This window comes from Megalobrama amblycephala, linkage group LG11 (genome assembly GCF_018812025.1).
Source record: "Megalobrama amblycephala isolate DHTTF-2021 linkage group LG11, ASM1881202v1, whole genome shotgun sequence".
Classification (NCBI taxonomy): Eukaryota; Metazoa; Chordata; class Actinopteri; order Cypriniformes; family Xenocyprididae; genus Megalobrama; species Megalobrama amblycephala.
In genome coordinates this window covers 27,534,311-27,558,381 of record NC_063054.1, presented here as the reverse complement: position 1 = coordinate 27,558,381, position 24,071 = coordinate 27,534,311, and the positions used below count along the sequence as shown (strand labels likewise).

At 37.0% G+C, this 24,071-nt stretch overlaps 1 protein-coding gene across 2 annotated transcripts in view; it reads left to right on the top strand.

Moving 5' to 3' along the window:
- Positions 1-426: 426 nt before the first annotated feature.
- Positions 427-24,071, top strand: part of hmcn1 (hemicentin 1) — a 91,628-nt gene continuing 67,983 nt past the window's right edge. Inside the window, exons 1-6 of one of the 2 annotated variants that reach the window (XM_048207102.1) lie at positions 427-1,210; positions 16,046-16,116; positions 21,130-21,288; positions 21,442-21,564; positions 22,847-23,018; positions 23,113-23,219. In XM_048207102.1, coding sequence (XP_048063059.1) covers positions 961-1,210; positions 16,046-16,116; positions 21,130-21,288; positions 21,442-21,564; positions 22,847-23,018; positions 23,113-23,219 — 882 coding nt within the window. In that variant the 5' untranslated portion in view covers positions 427-960. The remainder of the gene's footprint in view (positions 1,211-16,045; positions 16,117-21,129; positions 21,289-21,441; positions 21,565-22,846; positions 23,019-23,112; positions 23,220-24,071) is intronic. The other variant, XM_048207103.1, reaches the window with a different exon arrangement.

Here is a 24,071-nt window from a genome sequence, read left to right as displayed (position 1 = left end):
TTAAACTCCTTGCTTTACAAGCTGACTCCGACATTTTACATTAAAATATACCGCCAACAAAAATACATGTATTAATTTCAGTGGTTACCTTTCACAATTACATTACCCTTTTACGTTGGTCGCCTGCATTTTTGCTGGCACATTGTAGTAGAGACAAGTTGTCTCAGTATCTGCAACTTGCCAATAGGTGGTGGTAATGGATCAAAAAACTCAGGCGACAGAGCTCTGCATTGAACTCTCTTTGTGTGTGTGTGGAGTCTAGAGAACCAGAATGTTATAACGAGGTATCATTTTTACTGGTATTTATTGTTTTATGACGTTTCACAATGTATTTTATTGAATGTTTATTTGTTTAATATGATTTTCTGTGGTGTTTTACATCATAATATTATTTTAGTGCATTCATTTAATGATATGTGAAAGTACATTTCTGTTTAATTCTTAATACTCATATTTATTGTGTTTATTGTGATTAATTGTTTCGTTTTTGCGCCGAATTTTAAAAATTTCAGCTTTTGGTCTGTCAATGCGGACAGGACCCTCTCGCGACCCCAAAAGAGCTGTGAACCAATCAGAGCGCGGCTTCGTAATACGGCGATTCAGTGTTTGCCTTGAGGTGCTTGTTGTCTGGCGTCTGGTGAAAAGAAGTTAATAGTGGATCAGCGTTTGTAAAGGCAACAGTTTGTTGAGAAACTTCAGAGGAGCAGGACGCGCATGCACTAAAACAAACTCAAAGCATCCTCGCGCAAGCGACTGTCAGGAGAAATCTGACTGAATCTTTTCCTCACATTTTTGTCTCCTCAAAAAGATTTAACTTTTTCCCACATAACTAACGTTAGAGCCCTTGTTGACATTTCAAACCAAATGTCTTGTCAATTAACTTAAGCTCGTCGCTGATTTATTTTTCGGTCGAGGTTTTTTTTTTTTTTTTTTTGCCGAGGAGCAGTTGGAAATCTCAAAATGGACTTGAGACCTTCGCCGTTTTTTCTTGGTCTGATATTAGTTCTTAACGTTTTATCTGCAGCCCAGGACACAAATGAAGAAATCCCTGAGGGAGCGTCCACTTTGGCTTTTGTGTTTGATGTCACCGGCTCCATGTATGATGATTTAGTTCAAGTGATTGAAGGAGCATCGAAGATTTTGGAAACATCCCTCAGCAGACCCCAGAGACCGCTCTACAACTTCGCCTTGGTTCCTTTTCATGACCCAGGTATAACAAAACGCAAATGACCTTTCATAATATTTAACAAATCTTTGGCGTTAATTTTGCACCAAATTCTCATTCTTGCTTAAGTATTCTTATGGCATATAGGAATTTTATTGGGATTAAAGATAAGCTTTTCCTTTCTCCCCTTAGAGAACCTTTAAATAAAACTTTGTTTTCCTAAGTAAAACATCTACACATCAAACTAGATGAATTTACTCGAGAAGCTCAGTTGCATTAGATATTAAGACTTTTTTTTAGAGTTTTTTTTTTTTCCTTTAAGCACAAATCTATTGTTTAGTAAACACAATAATTTTGACGATGGAGAATGAAAATTAACTATATATTTTCTGAAAATAAAGTCGTATTGTGTTACACAGCTTTGCCCATCAAGTAAATATCTTGTTTTAAGGATGTTTACATATGCAGCTCATCTAAAAGAGGTACTTGTTGCCAGAAACATGACAAATCTGTTAGTTTGCTGAGAGTTGCTTCATGCTGGAGTATCTCACACCTACAGGAGGTATCAAAGCATTGTTTGTAGTACCCAGATGTTCTGTGTGCTGAATTCACTGTCATTATCATTCCATCTATCCAGGCGGAACAACCTTGGAAGCATCCAAATGCCTGCTAGTGCAGCCTTTTTCCAAGGAACACACTTTAATGACAGTTAAGGACAGTTAGATACTCTCTAATAGCTGTAATATTTAGGTATTTTCTGAGTAGAGATGTATGGGTTAAGATTCAGTATGTTGTATGCTCTTTTGATTTGTCTAAAATATACTTAAAATGAGTCCCTGAATAATATTGGATCAAAGAGTCACATTTTGTTTGTGCTTTTTGGGTGTAATTCAACCTAGAACATGGTGGTGGTCTCTGTCATATGAACAGAGGAGATGGATGTGTTTTGGCTTTGTAATTAGTTCCTAAAAGAGAAAATGGCATATTACTGATAAAATTGCAGGGTAAGTTAAGGGTCTTGTGGTTAATATGGTGCTACAACAAGGATGTTGTATCTAGACTGTCCAAACGCCTTCGAAGAGTGAGAGAGAGAGAGTCTCAAAAGAAAGTATTGTCTCAAGAGATGTAAATCCTCCCCCTTCTTCGTTCCAACCTGAATCTGACCTAAAGTGTCCAAAAGCAGCATGCCAAATACATTTTCCATCCACTCCTTGGGGCACTCAGGAATTTCTTTCAAGATGCACTCTGTATCTGGTTATTGCTTCAGAATGCGCTGTCCACTGTAAGTTAACCAAAAGATTTGCAACACAAAAGAAGACTCTTAGAGAGGGAGAGGGAGCGTAAGATTGCCTGTTCCTTTGCAAAATCAGTAAATCAGTATTCCAGATGTGTGCAATCATGTACTGAAATCAGGCTGTTGCCTATTTGTTTGTATTATTGTAGATCGTTTTACGAAGCCTCGCAGATGAGTGGTGCAGCCAAAGGAATGGAATATGCATTATTTAGACAACACATAACATGATCAGCTTATTTGTCAAGAAATTGTCAATCTGCGAGTGGCTTTCTGGATACGGTGGATAGTGTTTTTTATGGCATAAGTCAAAAAACAACTCTGCTCCCAGGACAGGAAAGTTTGGCTCAAACTCAAACTGTTGACTGCTTGTTCTGTAGATTTTAATCTATTTAAATGAATAATTAGGTCATTTAGCATATTTTGCTTCAGATTTTGCTCAAGGAATTTCAGTAGTTAGTTAATATCTAACCAACCACCAATTATTTGCTATGGTTTAGAATGGGAAGGAAAAAGCCTTTTTGACATTTCCTACCTGTTACTCACACCTTTGGGTCCATTTCTGTCTGTTTGATTCAGCCAACCCAAATAAACAGATAAAAATGATTGGATGGTTGATTCATTTAGACCATATTAAAGTATTGGTGGATAAAACTCATGCATAGTGACTAAAACATTTAATCCTCTACTCTAGTAACTCTCTGACTGTGACCTGGAAGTGGAAATAGAAAGTCCCTTTGGCACTGAATAAGGGTTAATAGTCAGTGGAGGCTTCAATGAGTTTCAGATGTCCATAGATCTTTTAAAGAGCAGTTGGCCCATTGAGCAGTGTGTGGCCACAGGCTCCCTGCTACTGCTTTCCTGAGAGTCCAGTGATGTAAGTCCCCCCCACACACACTGTGCATTTATAAGTACACACACAGTTAGGCCTGTAAATATCACTGTAATCTAGTTTCTTAACTTGCATGTGTTTAAATGTGTGTGATTCTTGGCCTAGATAACTGTCAGTGCCTCTGTCACTTTAAGACAGAGTGAGGAAACTATATTTCTCACACAATTTCCCACTCTTTTCAAGGTTTTTGCATTTTTATTAGTACTATTTAAATCATATTACTATGTGCTTGCTTTGAATCTGTCCAAGACTTCTGGACGGGCTTTAGGGAGCTGGAGAGTCAGATCAGAGAAAGCAGGAAAATGCATTCAGTTCATTCTTGTCATCTTAAAACTGTCAGGAAATGTCGTGACAAATAATATATCCTTCAGGCAGAGAATAAGTAGAATTGACACTCTTATGGGATCATTACTACAAGCAACTGGCTGAATTTTCCAGGTTCCTAAAGATCCTAATGATGGCAGCTGGGTGGATATGAATATCGGTCAGCTTTCTATTCCAAAGCTAATAGTTCCCTTTGTCTTTCTGTAGTGAAAGAAAAAAAATCTGCTGTTTTGGTATGAGTTTATCTCGCTTTCTTTCTACATCCCATTGCAATTAAAAATAGCTGGACTAACTAAATAGTTTGACAACCTGCTTTGTGAATGAACACTGACATCCTTACAACTTGTTGAAACCTCAAAGTTTTTAAGTAGCGTTGCAGCTCTCTTCACTCTGATTGGTCGCATCTGCTCCCTTTAGTTAGACCTGTTACCAAGGCTTTCAAAACAGGATAGGATGCTTGCAATGCTTTTAACATTTTTAAAGCTCATTCCTCAACTAAACAGCTCTTTGACCCTTTTGGTGCTTGTCCTCAGAAGCTGCATTCATCTCAGAATATCCCTAGATTACAAGGGGATTGGCGTGAACACAGCCCCTAATGATGCCATTAGGTAGGAATTTGTGACGGTGGGTGGGGTGGGTTAAATAGGGTTTCAGAGTACAGTGAAGTATGGTGTAATTTTTCTGTTTCATCTCTTCAATGATGAGAGAATAATGTAACACTCTCTAATTTGAGAACGGTGTGTGCTCTGATTCCAGTGCCTCAGGTGATACACAAGAGCCATTTTCAAAAAATTGCTACTGTACCCAGTATTTACTGTAAAGCACTTTTGAACGGTAAAAAAAACTTTTGAACGGTATTAAAATACAAGTATTATGAACAGTTTGCTGTAGTTCTTGGGTTTCCAGTTAGATTGTGTCCATATATATGGCCGTTGATTGCACTTTTTGAGCTGTTGGAATTGTTATGATTGGACACGGAGAGATTCTGTGACCTTTTGTGACTGGTGCAGTGCAAAGGTCGAAGTCTGCTGGGAAGTTGAACTTGAGATGAGTTTGGAATGAATGATGAAAGGACAAAAGATGACATTTGGCCCGAGTATGATTTTCAGATGTTTGAAAGACAAACATGGATACCATTAGAGCATAATTGCATTAGAAGCTGCTATAAGTCGGTGGAAAATTATAGGCGCTTTTTCAGATGTTGAGCAAAGTTTCACTTGCTTCAGGCCAAATAGTTGCTTATGCTTTTTTTTTTTGAAAGGAAAAATACACACGTGATACAAAATTGATTTATGGCTGAAATTGGGGCAGTTAGAATATGATCTGACAGATATATTTGGCTCAACTATGCCAAAAAAGGGTGTTTTTCTTAGTTCTAATGTTAGTGGTGGAGTTTTAGCTTAGGGCGTCATAATCTACCAGGTGTTTTAATTGAAAGTTTAGATGTTTAAGTTTGTCGAATTACTGTTAAATATGAAACTTTAGTCAATTTTAAAGTTTCAAAATGCATCTCTGAGACCTACAACCTAAATTGTCTTAAGAGGTCTTAACTGGAAGATATACTGTACATAGAGTTCAATTCCTGAGATATCAAGCATAGCATGAGTTCTGGCAGGTCATGTCAATCAAGATCGCATCAGCTGACTCTCAGCTGATCTATGTCTACCTATAGGAATACGAGGCCTATCACAGCATCCATATATAAGGTCCATCAGCACCTTATTGCATGCTCAGGAGTTAATTACCCTCCTCCAACCCCAGCTCCTCCTCTCGTCCAGTCAGGACTAATTCTTGAATTTTGTACATTCAATTATTGAACATTAATGATATCTCCAGTACATTTATGTTGGTTCTGTACTGTTTACCCTAGGGGGTTATCATTGCTCTCACAGCTCTTATCCATGCTAGGCTTCATAGATGCGCAGGGAGTTTCTTGCCCAGAATGGAACCTTACTGCCAATCCAAACTGTATGCTCATTGTCAATCATCTTTGACGATAGTGGTCCTGACAGAACTGGAGAGAAGTATCAAAGCAATATTAACATTAAATTAGCATGAACATCCTACCATTTAATTCACCTGAAACCCACCAGCTCATTTTTGTTGAGGAAAAGGAAGTTGTGATAGTCTTTTCTTCCCTATTGTGACGTATATCTTATAATCATTTTGATTAAAGATTATGGGGACACATGAATAAAAAAAAAAAAAAAAAAGTACACAGATAAGTAATTTATAATATATACTGCAATGTTCCATTAAAAAAATAATAATTGTCAATTGTGTTTCCATGGAGATTTTTAAGAGAACACCACCAATCTGACAGACTTGGGGCCCTTATATATAAAAATTGTGTGCAAACAATGTTGCATACACAAGGCCCAGTGCATTCCTCTGTCAAAAGTAGTCAAATGTGAAAGCATTTCTCAAAACACGCTATAGGCTCTAAGGAGGTGATTACTCAGCACTTCACAACTGTTTATTATGATCAAAATTTGAATCTGCTATATGGGATAATTGTTTAGATGTTGATAGGACAGGCTATTTTGATCATTTGTGCAGTTATGTTTTTCATTCAGAGCTTTTTTTCATTTTTTGGCTCTGATAGGGAAACTCATTTGGTCTGTATTAATGGAGTCTGTTTGTGCCAGCCCTGTTTAGTGACATGATTTTACATGATGCAAGTCCATATTTATCTATTCAAAATATTTTTTTTTCTATCAAGCTTTTGAAATGAGTACAATTTGTTTGAAATTAAACATGTGGCTTGTCATCACAGTGCTGCATTGATAGGATTATTTTTCTAAATTACTTTTGATATATGATTATTAGCAAACTGTGGGATGTTGGTGATTTCATGTACTGATTTGGATGGGATTAGAATCTCTGTAATTACAATATTACTAATAGTGGTTGACCTATAAATCGGCAGTACATTTTTCCTGCTTTGATATATGCTGTACTGTATGTAAAATTAATATTAAGATATCGGCATCAGCATTGGCTATCAAAATAACTTTATCAGTTGACCACTAATTACTAATATGGGAGCATCAGTTGTCCTATATATATATACGATAGAATTATACAATAATTAATATAATTAAGGGAGGAATTATTTAAGATGAGGATTATACCTGATGGTGCAACTACAGTGGTCATGCTGAGCAGCCTTTGATCAGGTTATTGATTTAATTTTCTGTTTTCATTGGATGATGTGAAGCCAGCAGTACCTGAGTCACCAAATTTCTGTTTTTTTCCCAGAAATTTGGGAAAACGTCCAAATCCATAATGAGATGGAACAAGACATTTAGCTTTGGTTACAATTCGACAAAGGTCAAAAAAATGAGAAATGTGAAAAATATACACACAATCACAGACAGTCCTACATCCAACCGGGGGTAGATTTCTCAGAGGAGCTTTAAATTAACTGAAAATCACTATGTCATTTGTTTTGCAAATTTTATGGAGGCTGTGTGAGGGAAAAACCTGACATGTTCCAATTCGGAATTAAGTATGTACGTTAAACGCTCATTTACCTGACCTCCTCCTTCAGGGAAAACTAGTCTCATCTGAATGAGATCCAGCTTTATACTGCATCTGACACGACATGGGTTGTTTACAAAAGACAACAGCAAAAATGCTGTCAAGAAGTGGGACATTATTGTTTCAAAATGTTTAAAATATTTTAGTTAAATATTTGTTTTACATTAAAATGTATTGTTTTCCTAGAAAAACATTTTGAAAGATTGGGAGTAGCAAGAGATTTCTTCTTAATGATTTTCTCTCCTTTTCACGGATTTGATTAGCTTTAATGTCTTTTTTTCATCTCTCCCCTGCTTTCGACCCCTGATTTGCATTCCTTTCTGGGTCTGTCTATTCCTGTCTTTCTTCATCCCTCTCTGTCTTCCCTTTTTTTTCTCCCAGGGGAGTCACCGTCTCACTGCCGAAACATTTCCTGAGCGGCTGAAAAAACGCCATTCAGCTCCCAGCTGGCATGTCAGTATCTGCTGTGTCTGTGTTATGATCTCTGGTCTGACTTTTGGTTTTACAGAGCAAGCAATGGAGACCTTCTGACCTTCAGTTTAGGCTTTTCTTTAGAGGCCAACCTGCTGAAAGTTTTGTGGTGTGAGTATGAGAGAAGTGTGAGGAAATGGATGGTTAGACAGAGTCCTCTCTGTGTTTGTGGTTTTGAATGAGCGGAGCATGTGTGTGGTCGCTGATTCGGCCAATGGTGCCAGGTCTTTGTCTATAGGATATCCGACACAATGAAACAAATGTACTCTACATCAGAGCAACATTTGTTGTGTATTGAAAGAGTTTATGCACTTTACATCATATGAAGTGGTTCAACAGTAATTTTTTGTTGGCCCTGTTGGTCTCATATTAGTAATGACAAATGCTTTGTCAAATGCTACATACAGTTGGTTTCCATTAAACTTGCCATTGACTTTGTTACCATAAACAAGTCCTCAAAGCTCATACTGTACTAAAACTGGATAAACTTTTGCTGTAAAACTGATGATATATGATGCAAAATGCAATTTATTTGAGTTTGTTTAATTTGTCCTATTCAAGCGGATGCTGCCAAGACACTTGGGACAGCCTAGCTTTTCAACGCTCTCCCATTTTTAACAAAACTTTCGGCAGATACGTTAAATATCCAGATAGATATTCTCACTTTTGTCACACTTGTAAACCAGCAGCTTTTGCATCATACAGTTCAGTTAAATCCAGTTATGTCATGAGAAAGTTATGGACTTGCATCCAGTGACTTGGCAAGGCTTAAAAACAAATGTACATCAACCAACACTCTATATATTAGGGCCAGCAGTCTTACATTGCAGCTGATGTTTCTGCTTTTCAAATTATTGTATGTTGAGAGTAATGGAAGCCACATGTTATGTAGATACCATTCATGTAGAGTAGCTGAGATGAGCTGATTTATAGTTTGTGAAGCATTGCTCAAGAAAAGGACCAAGAAACTTTTTTTTTTTTTTCATTTTTAGCATATGATCATAAACTGTGAAAAGTTGACTTTCCTCCCATCAATTATTTTAACTCTTCGAAATATGGGCCGTTGAGTCCAATCTTGAGTAAAAAGTCCAATAAGAGGCTTTTAGACTGTCAGACATGTCCTAAGGCCTTAGATCTAACACTTCAGTCTTCAGTGCCACATAATTCCTCAGAAATCATTCTAATATGCTGATTTGGTGTTTATTATCAAAGATAAAAACTGTTGTTTTGCTTAATATTTTTGTGGAAACTTGTTTTTTTCAGAATTCTTTGAATAGAAAGTTCAAAAGAACAGCAATTATTTCAAATAGAAATCTTTTGTAACATTATAAATGTCTTTACTGTCACTTTTGATCAACATAATCCTTGTTAAATAAAAGTATTAATTTCTTTTAATAATTTTTTTTACCTCATCTTTTTTTTTACTTGAGAAATCTTGTCCTTCTATACAGGTGCTGGTCATATAATTAGAATATCATCAAAAAGTTGATTTATTTCACTAATTCCATTCAGAAAGTGAAACTTGTATATTATATTCATTCATTACACACAGACTGATATATTTCAAATGTTTATTTCTTTTAATTTTGATGATTATAACTGACAACTAAGGAAAATCCTAAATTCAGTATTCAGTAAATTATAATATTATGAAAAGGTTCAATATTGAAGACACCTGGTGCCACACTCTAATCAGCTAATTAACTCAAAACACCTGCAAAGGCCGTTAAATGGTCTCTCAGTCTAGTTCTGTAGGCTACACAATCATGGGGAAGACTGCTGACTTGACAGTTGTCCAAAAGAAGACCATTGACACCTTGCACAAGGAGGGTAAGACACAAAAGGTCATTGCAAAAGAGGATGGCTGTTCACAGAGCTCTGTGTCCAAGCACATTAATAGAGAGGCGAAGGGAAGGAAAAGATGTGGTAGAAAAAAGTGTACAAGCAATAGGGATAACTGCACCCTGGAGAGGATTGTGAAACAAAACCCATTCAAAAATGTGGGGGAGATTCACAAAGACTGGACTGCAGCTGGAGTCAGTGCTTCAAGAACCACTACGCACAGACGTATGCAAGACATGGGTTTCAGCTGTTGCATTTCTTGTGTCAAACCACTCTTGAACAACAGACAGCGTCAGGAGCGTCTCGCCTGGGCTAAAGACAAAAAGGACTGGACTGCTGCTGAGTGGTCCAAAGTTATGTTCTCTGATGAAAGTAAATTTTGCATTTCCTTTGGAAATCAGGCTCCCAGAGTCTGGAGGAAGAGAGGAGAGGCACACAATCCACGTTGCTTGAGGTCCAGTGTAAAGTTTCCACAGTCAGTGATGGTTTGGGGTGCCATGTCATCTGCTGGTGTTGGTCCACTGTGTTTTCTGAGGTCCAAGGTCAACGCAGCCATATACCAGAAAGTTTTAGAGCACTTCATGCTTCCTGCTGCTGACCAACTTTATGGAGATGCAGATTTCATTTTCCAACAGGACTTGGCACCTGCACACAGTGCCAAAGCTACCAGTACCTGGTTTAAGGACCATGGTATCCCTGTTCTTAATTGGCCAGCAAACTCGCCTGACCTTAACCCCATAGAAAATCTATGGGTTATTGTGAAGAGGAAGATGCGATATGCCAGACCCAACAATGCAGAAGAGCTGAAGGCCACTATCAGAGCAACCTGGGCTCTCATAACACCTGAGCAGTGCCACAGACTGATCGACTCCATGCCACGCCACATTGCTGCAGTAATTCAGGCAAAAGGAGCCCCAACTAAGTATTGAGTGCTGTACATGCTCATACTTTTCATGTTCATACTTTTCAGCTGGCCAAGATTTCTAAAAATCCTTTCTTTGTATTGGTCTTAAGTAATGTTCTAATTTTCTGAGATACTGAATTTGGGATTTTCCTTAGTTGTCAGTTATAATAATCAAAATTAAAAGAAATAAACATTTGAAATATATCAGTCTGTGTATAATGAATGAATATAATATACAAGTTTCACTTTTTTTCCCTCCTCATTTTGTATCTAGTTGTATTATGGCTGATTACGTATTTTGGGGGGAATAATGACTTCCATAAGAGTTATTTGATATTCAGTATAAACCATTTAAGTTTTGTACACCCCTGAGTTCTGATTATTTGAAGTCTTTTGTTGTGCTGGTGGCAGCTGCAGTCACATACTGAGGGAAACCTTTTGACCCATTTCGACAGTTTTATGGGGTGCTGTCACATCAACAGCCATTCAAAGGTGTCAATCAAATTTAGGACACTCCTCCAGAGAGCTCCAATTGGAAACCTTGAGCTTCCCTTAGCCAATGACATACAGCCAAGGCCAAACCAATCATGCTACTGGCCTAAATTAGAAACAGACACCTGAATCAAGTGTAGCCCTTGCATTCTGAAGTTGTCAGCAATAGCTTGCTTCTGTTCTATATCATTAACACACACTTTGTAAAAATCTTCTGTAAAGGCTTCAGTGTCAGCTAAATTGCAGTATTTTTTGTCTCCATACTCCATGCTATAGGTGTTTCAGCATGTAGACTATGAATCACACTTGTTGATTCATTGACGTATAGAAAGTTCAAAAGAACATCATTTTAGTTTAGTTTAGTTTATTCTAAATATAAATGTAAAAGTCTTTACTGTCACATTTGATCAATTTGATGTGTCCTCCTTGGAGTAACAACACCATTTAATATAATAGTAGTTTCTACCTTATCTTGACTTGTTTGGAACTTGTCTTTTCACCTCATTCCATGTTTCTTTGTTTCTCTCACATGTAAATATTGATATATATCAATTGTCTATCAACTTTAGGTCATAAAGAGTGTGGAGTTTTGTGATTTTATCCTGAACACTGATTGTGGTGATTTGGAGGCAACCCTGCCGCATATTCGACTGTTCTTTTTCATCAGTCATCTTTTTTTCTTCCTTTCTTACAAAGGCTTACTTTTGGTAGTTTCCTGGCAAGATGCTGAAGCATTTGAAATTGTGCATCAGTGAAATATTTCTGTTCCTAGAGGAGTCTGTGTAACATTTGCTGTCAGCAAATGTTTTAATAAATTTTATTACTGTTATTTCCTCCACATGTTTAACAGTTCATGATGTTAATTCTGTTAGTAATTTGGCGTATTCATTATATTTGGTTATTTTTGGACTTGATTACTGACTTGTGTAACTACAGTTTATAAATATAGCCGCAAGCGGCAATCATCGGGGTCCAAGCATCAATGGCCCATGTGAATGATTAGTGATCCAATTGAAACATATCTTATGATGTGGTTCATCTTGAACTTTCTCTGAAAGTTAGGGTTTTATCAAAATAGATGTGACGAATGTATGGACTCATATTCAACATTTAAATTTAGATGAAATGCATGGACAGGACAGTTTCAAATGAATGTAAAGATTTGCAGCTCAAAACTTTATTTATCTGAAGCATTTATCTTAAGGCCCTTAATTATTATTATTATTATTATTATTTTAACAAATACATAAAATTGTCTTCATTTTAAATGGACAGCAGTATTTTTAATCATCTGGCAACTTGAAAATGTGTTTTATTGGTGTCTAAAAAGTTAAACGTTTAATATAAAAGTTAAAAATGATATATACGCTTTTCACAATTATACGCTACATCTGTGTAATTATGCTATACTGTCTGTATAGTATAACTATACTGTCTGTACAGTAATTTTCATTCAAAGGGATGGAAACCGATAGAAAAACATTAGGCTTAAAGAGTCCTTATCATGTGTTTTCACAAAATGTACAAATATATTGATTTTTGTAATGATAGGCCATTCAGATTTGCTGTTATTAGCCACAGAAATTTGATTGGCTGCTGGCGGCAATGTTTTTTGAAGTATCCGAGTGTCACAGAACGGTGGTAAGGAACTCCAAAGACGAGGCAGATTGCAGGAAGGTAGACTTTACTTCCAAATAACAGGAGAAACAGAGAAAAACTGACAGAGACAGAGGGAGAACACAGGGTATATATAGACAGCAAACAAAGGGAACTTAGTAAGATAATTAATAAGAAATACCTGAACTCAAACTCAAATCAATCTGTAACAAAGGAGGACATGTGACAAAAGACAAAAACAAACAGAGAGTCCAAAACAGATGAACCCTGCACCGAGAAGTATTCAGGGGAAATTATTTATTTATTTATTTTTTTGTAGTCATTAGGGTTCTAAAGTAATGATCCAAAACACAAATTGCCTTATTATAGCGCCACCTAGTGTAGCGGTGCTTGATTGGGACCATCCTGCCGAGTATGGGGTCTCTGCATTGTACGGTCTCTGACACAAATACATTTTTAGGGCTGAAGAAGAATGAAGGAGAAGAAAATCAGTACAAGCACAATAGGGTTCCAGCACATTTGGTGCTTGGACCCTTAAATATGATCATCAAATGTCCCATCTTGGATCTACCAAAAAAAAGAAAAGAAAAAAAAAGAGTTTCTACAGAAAGACTTCTATGTGAACATTAAAAAAGGAGAGAGGATTATCTCATAAAAGTAGCAATGAAACAGTCATGTTAACTATCTACACTGGCATCATCGTATTGTCATTGTGGTCAGTGCCCTGTAATAAATACAACATGTTTATCCCTGAAGCATAAACAGCATCTGATGCTCTTAATCATTCATTTGCATAGTACATGGTGACTTTGATTCAGAACTTCCTGACTGCTGGAATAAAAGGGATGATAACAAATGTTCAGGGCTGTTAATATGATTGCTTCCACATCTATATAAACTCTCTGGTGTTTGGCAGGAGAGATGTGGTGGAGAGTTTGTAACTCAACTTTCACAGTGGTTTCCCAGGCTCCATCCATCTCTTTTTAAGCTTTTTCCTTAATTTCTCATTTAAAAGCTGAAGTGATTTGTCCTTTAGTGAAGATTAGTGAAGTGAAAATTAGTTTTTAATAATAACAATAATAATAGAAGGCAGAGAGCATAGGGACAGCATTTCTAGAACAGTTAGTTTACTAACCTCTCTTTGTGAGACTTTGCCAGTAGTCTTTCTCTCTTGTGTTCATCTGTTTTAAATGTATTAATCTGTTTGTTGTTAGAAAGTCGTAGAGCCGTTTATGTTAGTTTCAATAAATGCTTTTTTTTTGGGAGCACTTTATTTTACAGTCCTGTTCCGCATGTACATGTTATGTACTTATAGAAATGGGTTATAACTAAGTACTAACCTTGAACCTAACCCTAAACCTAACCTTAACCTTATATTACCAGTACTTTCTTGGGTAACTACACTGTAAGTACATGTACTGTAAAATAAAGTGTAACCTTTTTTTTTCTTTTTTCATTAAGAAGTTCTGAAACTTCTGGAGCTTACAAAGTTTTTCCTACAGTGACATTTTTTTTCTCGAAGGATCAAGGTCAATGTGATTCCCCATGCTATGACTACTTGATTTTTTTTTTTTCAAATAATGCATACTTAAAGTGTTTACTAAGATCTGTTGTCATTTTTCAGTGTTAACTGAAAGCATGTTTTGTGAGAAAATGCTGACCAAAAGTCAAATAGCTCAAATACGTCACTTGCTTCCCCTTTTTATTTTTTTGTATCATTCAGTTCCATTCTATAAAGTTTGTCCTCTCTTTTATGCACCATGATCTTAAATGCAACACTTTTTGACCATCCTTCTCCTAAATGTCTTCCAAAATTAATTGTCATAATTTTTTCCTTTTCAAAAGTTTTCTAATGCAACTGGCATTTAAGAGCCCTCACAGCACATTCACCCCCCCTTTTTTTTATGTTTCCATGTACTCTTTGCCCCGGCTTCCCTTAACTGTGATTCCACTTTTAGGTCAGAGGAGAGGTAAAGAAGGCCAGTACCCAGGCTGCTAAGATAAAACTCTTTAATCGAGAGAAACGTCCCAGGACTGTGTAAACTTTTCCATTCATGAAAGCGTTCACTTGAAAGCCAGTTAGGCATGCACAGCAGTCAAAATTACTATCCTGTTACTCTTAAACACGGCTTTGATCGCCTAAATGTTCTTTTTCTACACTTCAATGGTTTCTCATACCGCCAAAATATGGGCACTCTGAAACGATCTCTCTTGAGGGAGATTTTAGAGTTCTGCAAACATAAACTAAAAGCAAACCATAGAAAATCAGTTATAAATTTTTATTTGCTGAAGATGGTAATATATACAAAAACAAATTACACTTCAGAGACACTTTAGATATGGGGAATGCATCAAATAGATCTCAGGGTCTCTCTTGCACAGCCCCTATAATTTTTGTGTCAAGAAATTTGTAGTTTTTGGATTTTAATGCACTTTCTGACTTCTTCGATGTAAAATGCTTTTAAATTGGATCAAAGGGAATGTATTTGCTGAGTGGTTTGTGAAAAGCTTTCCTTTTATTGACCATTTGTTTGAAATTCTCCCTGCTTTTAACAAAATAATCACACTAATGTGCCTATTTTGTTTTATTAAATATGTGTCTGATTGCAGTGTGTATGAATGTTGTGTGTGATTTGTTAAGTTCAGTACAGGCTGTCAGCTTGGCACTACTATAGTTATCTTTTGTGCTTCCTTGGGAAAAAAACAACATATTTAACAGTTTTACAGCTCATCAAACCTTGAACAAAGAAAGAAAGTTGGAAAGCAGAGACAACATGTCTTTAGAAATGGCACACAAAGTCATTGGCCTTGCACACTGACACAGGCAACCGCAGCACAATGACCTCACGCCAGACTCTCTCGCTGCTGACAGAAGAGCATACCTGAGTTATAAGGTCTTTCCTATATTGAAGGAGAACAGCTGATGGGAACATAATGAGAACAGGCTGGTCTTTCAGAACAGAGCCACTGCCAGTTAGACCCAGCAGGGTTACCTACCTCAGCATGCTACACTAATTAATACTATACTTAGACTGCACAATTAAATAAATTAAAATGTAACTCATGATATTGCCTTGTCTGATTATTAAACTATTAAAAAGTACTCACAAAAGGTTTATGTGTACCTTATTCTGGCCTTGTAGCTTGTAATACGGGCACAAGCCATAAAAACTCAATGTAGTATAAGGCTTAAATGAAAAAAATTCCCTTATTTTCGTGGTGTTCTCAGACGTTTTGGCCCACTGTGTATGAGATTTCTCTGTCATTGCTCCTTTGTGACCTTTCTAGGTCTCTGAAAAAGTCCTGGCACTGAACAGGAAGCTCCCTGTCACCCCAGTTCAACTGTGACCCTTGATCCTAGACATCCGCCACCAGCTGCCAGCATAAATATTTAGCATCTGTGTGGACAAAACAGAACGCGTTTTTATCTTTCAATCTATGAGGTCATTTGACCATGATCCAGCAGCTTATTTTTGCCTCTAACTAATAATTTTGTTTCTGCAGAGATTGGACCCATTACAATAACTACAGATCCAAAGAAGTTCCAGGATGAGCTGCGGGAGCTTTACGTCCAGGTAAGTTCATGCGCTTCACATTGGGTTTGTTGACATGTTTGATCACCGGTCTATTTGGATCCTTATTCAGTCCAAAAATGTGTTCAGAACCTTAAAAACCAAATAAAGACTACAAAAACGTGGTGTACTGTAATCAAAAGAGAATAGTCACTCTGCTGTTCAAAAGTGATGTTTTCTTATGAAATCAGACTATTTCACTCATGGGATGGCATCTTTGGCTTGTATGACCGTATATATGGCAGGTACAACGATTTTAACGAGCACCTTTGTGATTTGACAGCAATGCACACTCCAGGTGATCCAAATTAGGGGTCCAGAAAATTTGAGAGAAAAAGAAAAGATTTTACAAAATGTATATTTAAAGCTGCTGTCCGCAACTTTTTTTTGTGTCAAAATTTACAAAAATTATATAATGAGAATGTACACCATGAATCCATTTTCCAAACTGTGTTTTTGTCTTACCCTGAATCATTATGGTACACTTATAATGAGTGTTTATATTCTGACTATTTCAGACCGGACTGGTAGGACCCGCAGAGTATCACAGTAACTGCGTGACTCACCATAGACATACACGGAGAAAAGTAGCTCCGGCTACAATGTAGAGGTCTACAAAGAAGACCCGAGACCCGAGGACCCGGGACCCGACCCGGGACCCGTACGGGTTCGGGGCTATATTTTAAATGGTCAGCCGGGTCCGGGTCGGGTCCTAATCTATTACTTCGGTTCCCGGGTCTGATTAACATTGTGTGTATACCCGAGCCGATTTGATTCGGAGATCACCTGGCCGTGTTCAGAGTCAGTCAGCGCTGTGCATGTTTTGTAACTTGCAAAGTATGAGCCGGGAAATAAGGTGAAAAAACACGAGTGACCGCAGCCATCAGAAGCAGAGCGGGCGGAGTTAATGCAAGCGAACGGTGATCATCGAGTTTTACTATTCCTATCGTGTGCAACAGTAATGCAAACAAACTTCAAATCTCAAGAACTGCTTGTAGCCTTGCACATTCGCATTTAAATAACATAGCCTATTTCAAATCATTAACAAAATATGAACTATCACACGAATGTTTTCTGTGACGCTTAAAGCTTATGTTTCAGGTTGCTCCAGCTAACGCGCATGTCTCATGCGAGCGCACTTTCTTTCTCCTGTTTTTATAATAACATTATGCCGTCTTGTTATATCTAAAGTTTTGGTCAGACTCGGCTCAGAAAGCACAGAAATGACCGCAAATAAGTAATGCTAACGTCAGCGGCCATATGTCACTGAACAAGCAATCGTTATTATAGTTAAAAAGGGCAAACATTCAAAGTTATTTTATTATGTGAGTTGACTCGAGTCTCGAGATACAACGAAATAATGCAAAACTGCAAAGTTGCATTTGTCATCGTGACAGCAAGAGAACTTTTAAAGCTGGAATAATGAGTGGATTAAGCATTTCAATCGGCAAGAGAGGAATAACGGATGAACTTTCTTGGCAAGTGCATCACAGTCAGGTACAAGGGTAAAAGCTATAGCCTAATATTAGGTAAGACAACACGTTTTATTTTCGCAACTTGTTTATTGACTTATTAATAGCAATTTGCTGTGGAATAGACCTATGTGCCAATCGGGTCCAGACGGGTCCGGTCGGGTTCGGGTCCAGCTTAGACGGGTCCGGGTAGTACATTTATGGCATTTCTCGGTTCTGCACGGGTTCGGGTCCAACTTTCAAAATAATAGTCGGGCCGGGTCGGTTCCGTGTAGCACATTTACGGGTCTCTTCGGGTTCGGGTATGAATTTTTGGACCCGTGAAGACCTCTACTACAATGTTCTTCCACGAGACGCATGCAGTTCTGTTTATTAACCGCTAGAGGGCCAAAAATGGCGGACTGCAGCTTTAAATATTTTCAAAGTTAACATAAGCCTGGATATTAAAGATATTTAAACCAATAATTTTGAACATATTTTACAAATTCAGTATTTTGTTTACTATTTTATGTTTCATTCAAATTTCTAAATAGTGTTTTTTTTAAAGGTTTATACATATAACATCACTGTAGTACAATGACAATATCAACAACAAATATTTAATTTAATGAATTAGTCCAATTATTTAATCTTTATAATATCACAATTAATATTTTTTTATTATTTAATATAAATGAAAATATACTGCTGCCTTTTATATTTCAGTAAGGGAATACCTCAAGCAGATCATCATATTTGGGGGCCCTGGACATCATAAGATTTGTATTTGTTGCAGGTTTGGTAAATGACAGACTGATCTGATTGTGGAGGTGATTTGCCATGTTAACAGTTTGACATGGACTCCCCATTAAGGAAGCAATGTCTGCTCAGAATGAGTTGTGTCCTCTGTGTGTTTCTTGCTCTCAGCATCTGTTTGGACCAAAGCAGGGGAAATGCATGACACACTAATTAAGTGCAGTTCTATATTGGCACAAATATTTATTTTTTTCTCTCTGAGGCAGAAGTTCTAGCAGATCAGGATTCAGTCTAGTTTGTTTTTGAGTTTGTAAAAGGGATTATTTATTTAAATCTCTGTTTGCTGGTAATGTCTTTTCCAGTGCTCGAGGACAACCTTTACCAAATGAACTACAAGAGTACATTCTGAGTACATTCATAACCTTTCCTACAATCTTTTCATTGTCCTGTGTTTGGGTTTGCTATCTGCTTTTGTGTGTGTATGTGTGTGTGTGTTTGTGTAAAGAACAGAGAAGCAAAGATCACTCGCTTCCAGATGTTTCATTGAGACACGTGCCCCCTGGAACGCATGAAGACAAGAATCTTTACTCTCCGTGCGAGAAAAGACAGACATACCTATATCAGATACATTGATGTACACAAACATTAAAAATCGGTTTACTTTTATCCGTGTCAGTTTAAAGGAAGGCACGTATCTGACAGAACTCTTGGAAGTCATCCATTTGGGTCCAAGATTGTGCTCCACATTTCATTCCAAGGTCAACATCAGTTGCAGGCATGACTCCCATGACAAGCTTTACAGCATGCCGTACATTTCTACTTTCATGATTAGGCCAAATCTGCCTGCTGTCTGACCTGCTTGTTGCCCTTTTCCAACTTGTTGCAATTAAGATGAATATCTGCCTTTGAGGAATCTGAACGTTCCATCGACAGAACATTGACTGTGTGCTCATATTTATTTTAATTTATTTTGATTTATGTGTGCAGCACTTTTTACAATACACATTGTTCCAAAGCAGTTTGACAGAAAAGAGAAGATAAAGAAGATAAAAGGAAAAGCAAAGAAAAATAGCCTCATATTGACCAAGCCAAGCGTAAGAGGAAATACCATAGCTCAAACAGATGAGCATGGTTCTAGCAACATCAAGGTCTTGGGTTTGATCCCCAGGGAATGTAAGAACTGACCAAATATATACCTTGAATGTAGTTTAAGTTGCTTTAAATGAATGCAAGAATGCATGAATGGAAAGAGTGACAAGGAAAAATTAGGATGTCTACATAGATGAGGAAGAAACCTCTGCCTCCAAATGACAACATATGCCATTTACAGCAATGTTAAGGAAATTGACAGATAGATAATTGAAGTAGCTAACTAAATATACAATGTATTAATCGTAAGTTCCAATTGATGTGCCAGAAATGGGTAAGGGATGCTGAATGTTTTATAGGTGAGTAAAAACAGAGTTAGGGGAAATTTACATCATAGTCTTAGTGACAGACAATAATTATTTGTTACAAAACCTTCTATCTGAAGCTAATGGGTTAAACGTTTTGCCTTTTTGTACTAATATATATGTACATATATGTATGTATGTATGTATGTATATATATATGTACACACTTGTAACATGGTATTAAGCCAACACAGAGAACACCAGAATTTAGTCTAAATTGTCTTTAATCCAACAACAGAAATACGTAGGAGAATCTCAGGAAAAACTCTTTCCACAGATAATGTTAACAATCACCGACAAAGAACTGAACAAAACAAGGAGTACTTATACACAGAGATAACAAGGTAACTAACTACACGACAAGTGAAAGTAATTATTAACTCATGAGAAACCAAGGAGACTAACAAGGGTGAGAAGAATATTAAACTGAAAGGATATACAGGGCTCAAAACTCATGAACAAAAACACAATGGCTGCGTCCGAAAATTGGAAAATGCTGCCTTCGGAGGACACATTTCAAGGAAGGAAGGCATCAAGGCATGTCCGAATCAAAGTTAGCTTCACTTCCTGTCTCCTCCTGAGATACCTTCATCTGATCAATGTTTGAAGGCAGCATGTATCCTTGACAGCCTTTGATATCCCACAATCCTGTGCATTCCATTCTGATAGTTGAGTTAGAAAAATAAAGATGGCATCCGAAAGGTGCGTTTGCTGGTCAGTTTGTATGTAAATGTACGTTTTTGACCAACATTTTCCACTTTTCTAGCGAGAAATTACTACTGTAGTAATTAAATAGTAAATTGTTTAGTTCTCACCAAAGCTTGTGCTATTTTGCTGTAGATCATTAAACTGTTATGCTGCCTCAGAAGGCATTACATTACATTGCCTGATAAGTCAGCTGCCTAGATTTTCGGATCCAGCTGAAATATTCTATTTCAAATAAATTCTGTTATTTTGAACCTTCTATTCATCAGAGAATCCTCAAAAAATGTATCATGGTTTCCTAAAAAATATTAAACAGCAAAACTGTTTTCAATATTGATAATAATAAGAAATGTTTCTTGAGCAACAAATTATTAGAATGATTTCTGAAGGATCATGTGACTTTCCATTGGATCATGGCGTAATGGCTGCTATGTTAAACTGAAATAATATTAAACAATATTACTGTTTTTACTGTATTTTGGTCAAATAAATTCAGGCTTGGTGAGTATAAGAGACTCATGCTCTCTAAAAAAAAATCAAGCTTCATGTCTTCTAGTATTAGAGAAAAGAAATGAAATAAAAGACAGATCCTTGTGTGTTTTCTAATAATTAATGTTGATTTAATGACAAATAATTATGCATAATTTCAGGGAGGTGGAGATTGTCCAGAGATGAGCATTGGAGCAATCAAGATTGCCCTTGAAATCTCCCTACCAGGGTCCTACATTTATGTGTTTACAGATGCCCGATCAAAAGACTACAAGTTGACCCATGACGTTCTTCAGCTCATTCAGCAGAAACAGTCACAGGTCAAATCATTCTCTTGATTTTCAGCTACAATTTAGTAGAATTACTAAAAGATCTTGCCTGTTTTGTTCTGTAAATTCTATATGACATATTTATCGTTTGTAAGTCATTTTGGATGAAAGCATCTGCTAAATAATCATTGTGTATGTGGGCAGGTGGTGTTTGTGTTGACTGGTGACTGTGATGACCGATCGCATATCGGCTATAAGGTGTATGAGGAGATCGCCTCAACCAGCTCGGGACAAGTATTCCATCTCGACAAGAAACAAGTCAATGAGGTAAGACTACTTGGAGCTACTTACAGTACCCAAAGAATATCAGTTTGCTATTTCTTTGTGTTTCAGGCAATAACACACTGCTGCTATTGTATATTTACTAGGAGTAATAATGAAAGCTGGTTTTGTTACCAGCCCAGATATTTATTTACGAGACTACACCACCCCATACAGTATATGACGATAACCTGAAGCAAACAAATTATTAGAAAGATTAGAAAAGATAATAGAGGTGCTTGAGGTCCAGTGAGACGGCATGCTCATGGATGAAAGCTTTACTTCATTTGAGCATGGTAACATGAACATAAGTCCAGGATACTGTTTTATAGCTCTCTGAAAACCAAGGATTTATAAGAGTTTGCTCTTTTTTGATGTTCCAAAAAATTCCTATCAATCTTATGCGGTCAAGCTGGTGATGCTCCAGAATTTTTACATTAGAACACCAACTGAAATATTTGAGGAGACATAAAAGACTTTATTTGGAGTTATAATTCTAAAAGCACAGCTTCTCAAAATGTACTGTCATATTATTGCTATTGATTTGTTCAGTTTCACTGTCCTTAAGCTTAACCTTTGCTATGCTTGAAATTTCTGATTATATTTCATCAACATTCTGCTTGTTCAGATTTCAAGATCTCAAGATTTATGCAACCCATTTTTTTCTATGGAATATATATATATATATATATATATATATATATATATATATATATATATATATATATATATATATAACATGATAAAAAAAATTGATATTATATAAATATAAAAATGATCTGTCATTCAGACCTCCTGTTAAGGGGTCCTTGTTTCTATATCCTTTTTCCATAGTTCCAGAACCCTGCCAGATAATCATAGGGCCTGTTTACACCGGTCACTTCATACGTTTTCTCTGATCAAATAGCAATCTGATCATGAAAAGACCAGGTCTATATGCCTTCCAAAACGCATTCGAGATGGATTTAAATTCAGTCGCTCAAACCACTTCAGGAGGTGCTCTGGGACGCATTCCAGTCAAAACTGAAGAAGTCTAAATGCATCTGGTTGTTGAAACCACATATGTAAATTTTACTCCTCCCAAAAATGCTAAAAAAATACACGTGTGAGATCGTTACAGGCTAAATAACATGTAGTATAAATCAGATAAATATCCGATCAGTAAAAACGTATGACGTGATCAGGTGTAAACAGGCCCATAGAGATTATAATAAATGATATAGCCATCCATAGACTTCATCAAACCATCAAGACTTACTCATTTGTTTTTTTAATCTTTTTGCTGCAGGTGTTGAAATGGGTAGAGGAGGCAGTGCAGTCCTCTAAGGTTCACTTGCTCTCGACTGATCACCAAAATGGGCTTGCTAACACCTGGCAGATCCCCTATGACCCTAGCCTGAAGGAAGTGACCGTTGCCTTAAGCGGCCCTGCACCGAATATTGAAATCCGAAATTCTCAGGGTAAGGAGAACATCTTTGTCCTCTGTCTGTTTACAGTCATCCCAGAACCATAATGTAAAGTGATGTAGAACTGAAGCATGAACTTTGCTCCTAGGAAAACTTATCGGGATGAAGGAAGGTCTGTCTGAGCTCCTTCACATCCCAAACTCTGCCAAAGTCCTCAACCTCAAAGACCCAGCGCCAGGAATGTGGACCATAAAGGTGATGAACTAGTTTATCTCAGACTAAGATGCACATACACATTTGACAGGTCTTTTGTGTCAGTGTAGATGATTTAACTGTAATTGGTGGCTTTCCAGAAAGGTAAAGTTATTGCTTTAGTCTGTTTTATCTCTGTTTAAGAACAAATTGCAGATAGATGGATAGGTACTGAAGGCCAAGGTTGTGTGGTGAAGTCATTTATGTCGTTGCTCTGCTCATGTTGTGGAATCTGGTGTATGGGCCTTTGATTAGCCCACTGTGTAAGGGGTTGCTTCAGGGTACACAAAGTCCCAAAGGGTCAGTTTAAGGAAACGACAACATTTTTGCCTGATTGATTTGTGTGCCCTGTAGCTCGTGTACACACGGTCTGGTTGTTCTTTAAATTTGGAGAGCTTGATGATTTATGTGCAGAGGAATATAAAGAGAGAACATGTCATCATCAGTTTACTTTAGTGCTGAAGAGAGGGGTGAGATCTTCGTCTGGCATGATGCGTGCAGAATCCACCCTATATCTGTTAGTTTATTTCCTTCTTATGCCCGACTTCTTCTCCTCCCTTCCTTTGTGTGAATCTTAGTATGTGTGCTTGACGTTGTCTCAAAATTCAGCTGAAATTGTCTCTCTTATACTATGATCTGTTCAGTGACAAACAGGTTTGGTTCAGCTACGCTCAGATAAAATGGAGTGTGAAATATATATTGTTTACTCTACCATTCAAAAGTTTGAGGTCGGTACGATTTTTTAAAGCTGTGTTTATTTGATTTAAAAAAAAAAAAAAACTAAAAAACTAAAAACCCAATCCTGTATGTAAAGCAAAAAGTATGTTTTTTTTATATGGACAGTAACTTTAATGG